Source organism: Monoraphidium neglectum (assembly GCF_000611645.1).
Source record: "Monoraphidium neglectum strain SAG 48.87 unplaced genomic scaffold scaffold02504, whole genome shotgun sequence".
In the NCBI taxonomy this organism is placed as follows: Eukaryota; Viridiplantae; Chlorophyta; class Chlorophyceae; order Sphaeropleales; family Selenastraceae; genus Monoraphidium; species Monoraphidium neglectum.
This window is the reverse complement of record NW_014011124.1, coordinates 6107-6895: the sequence shown is the minus strand read 5'-3', so window position 1 is coordinate 6895 and position 789 is coordinate 6107. Positions and strand designations below refer to the sequence as shown.

Here is a 789-nt window from a genome sequence, read left to right as displayed (position 1 = left end):
CCATCCTCGGCTCTGGCACCGGTGCTGCTGACACTGCGACCGGCGGCGCGGCGAGCGCGCTTGTCTCCACCGGCAGCGGTGCCGTCAGCGGTACGACTGCTGTGGTTCCCGCTGTCGTGAGCACCGGTACCGGCGCTGCCGGCGGCGCCTCCGCCGCTGGCGGTGCCGTTGTCTCCACCGCCACGACCGCCGTGGCCGGCGCCCAGGGTGCCGCTGGTATCCTTGTCGGCGCTGGTCAGACCGCCGCTGGCGGTGCCACTGGTGCGGCTGGCTCGCTCGTCCCCGTTGCTCAGACCGCCGTCGCTGGCACCAAGGATGCTGCTGGTCTTGCTGTGGCCGCTGGCCAGGCCGCCGTTGCCGGTGTGCAGAGCGGCACCGCGGGTCCTCTCCTGAGCGCCACCACTGGCGCTGTTGGCTCCACCGTGGCCACCGGCCAGGGCGCTGCGGGCACCATCGCTGGCGCCACCACCGGCGCCGCCACCACCGCCGCCGGCTCCACCGTTGGCACCGCCCAGACCGCTGCTGGCGCCATCGCTGGCGCTGCCACCACTGCTGCTGGCTCCACCGTCGGCACCGCCCAGACCGCTGCCGGCACCATCGGCGGTGCTGTTGTCAGCTCCGGCACTGGCGCCGCTGGCTCCACTGTGGGCACTGCCACCGGCGTTGCCACTGTTGCCAAGACCACCGCCACCGGCATCGTCACGGGCCTGTCTGGCCGTCGCCTGCGCCAGGTGTCCGTGTCTGGCGTCACCGGCACCCTCAGCGGCGTTACTGGCGGCACGTCCAGCA

At 73.5% G+C, this 789-nt stretch overlaps 1 protein-coding gene across 1 annotated transcript in view; it reads left to right on the top strand.

Moving 5' to 3' along the window:
• Nucleotides 1-789, top strand: part of MNEG_10896 (hypothetical protein) — a gene marked incomplete at both ends in the record, with an annotated part of 2064 nt that overhangs the window by 502 nt on the left and 773 nt on the right. The window contains one exon of the mRNA XM_014040635.1: nucleotides 77-767. Within this exon, the coding sequence (XP_013896089.1) occupies nucleotides 77-767 (691 nt within the window). The remainder of the gene's footprint in view (nucleotides 1-76; nucleotides 768-789) is intronic.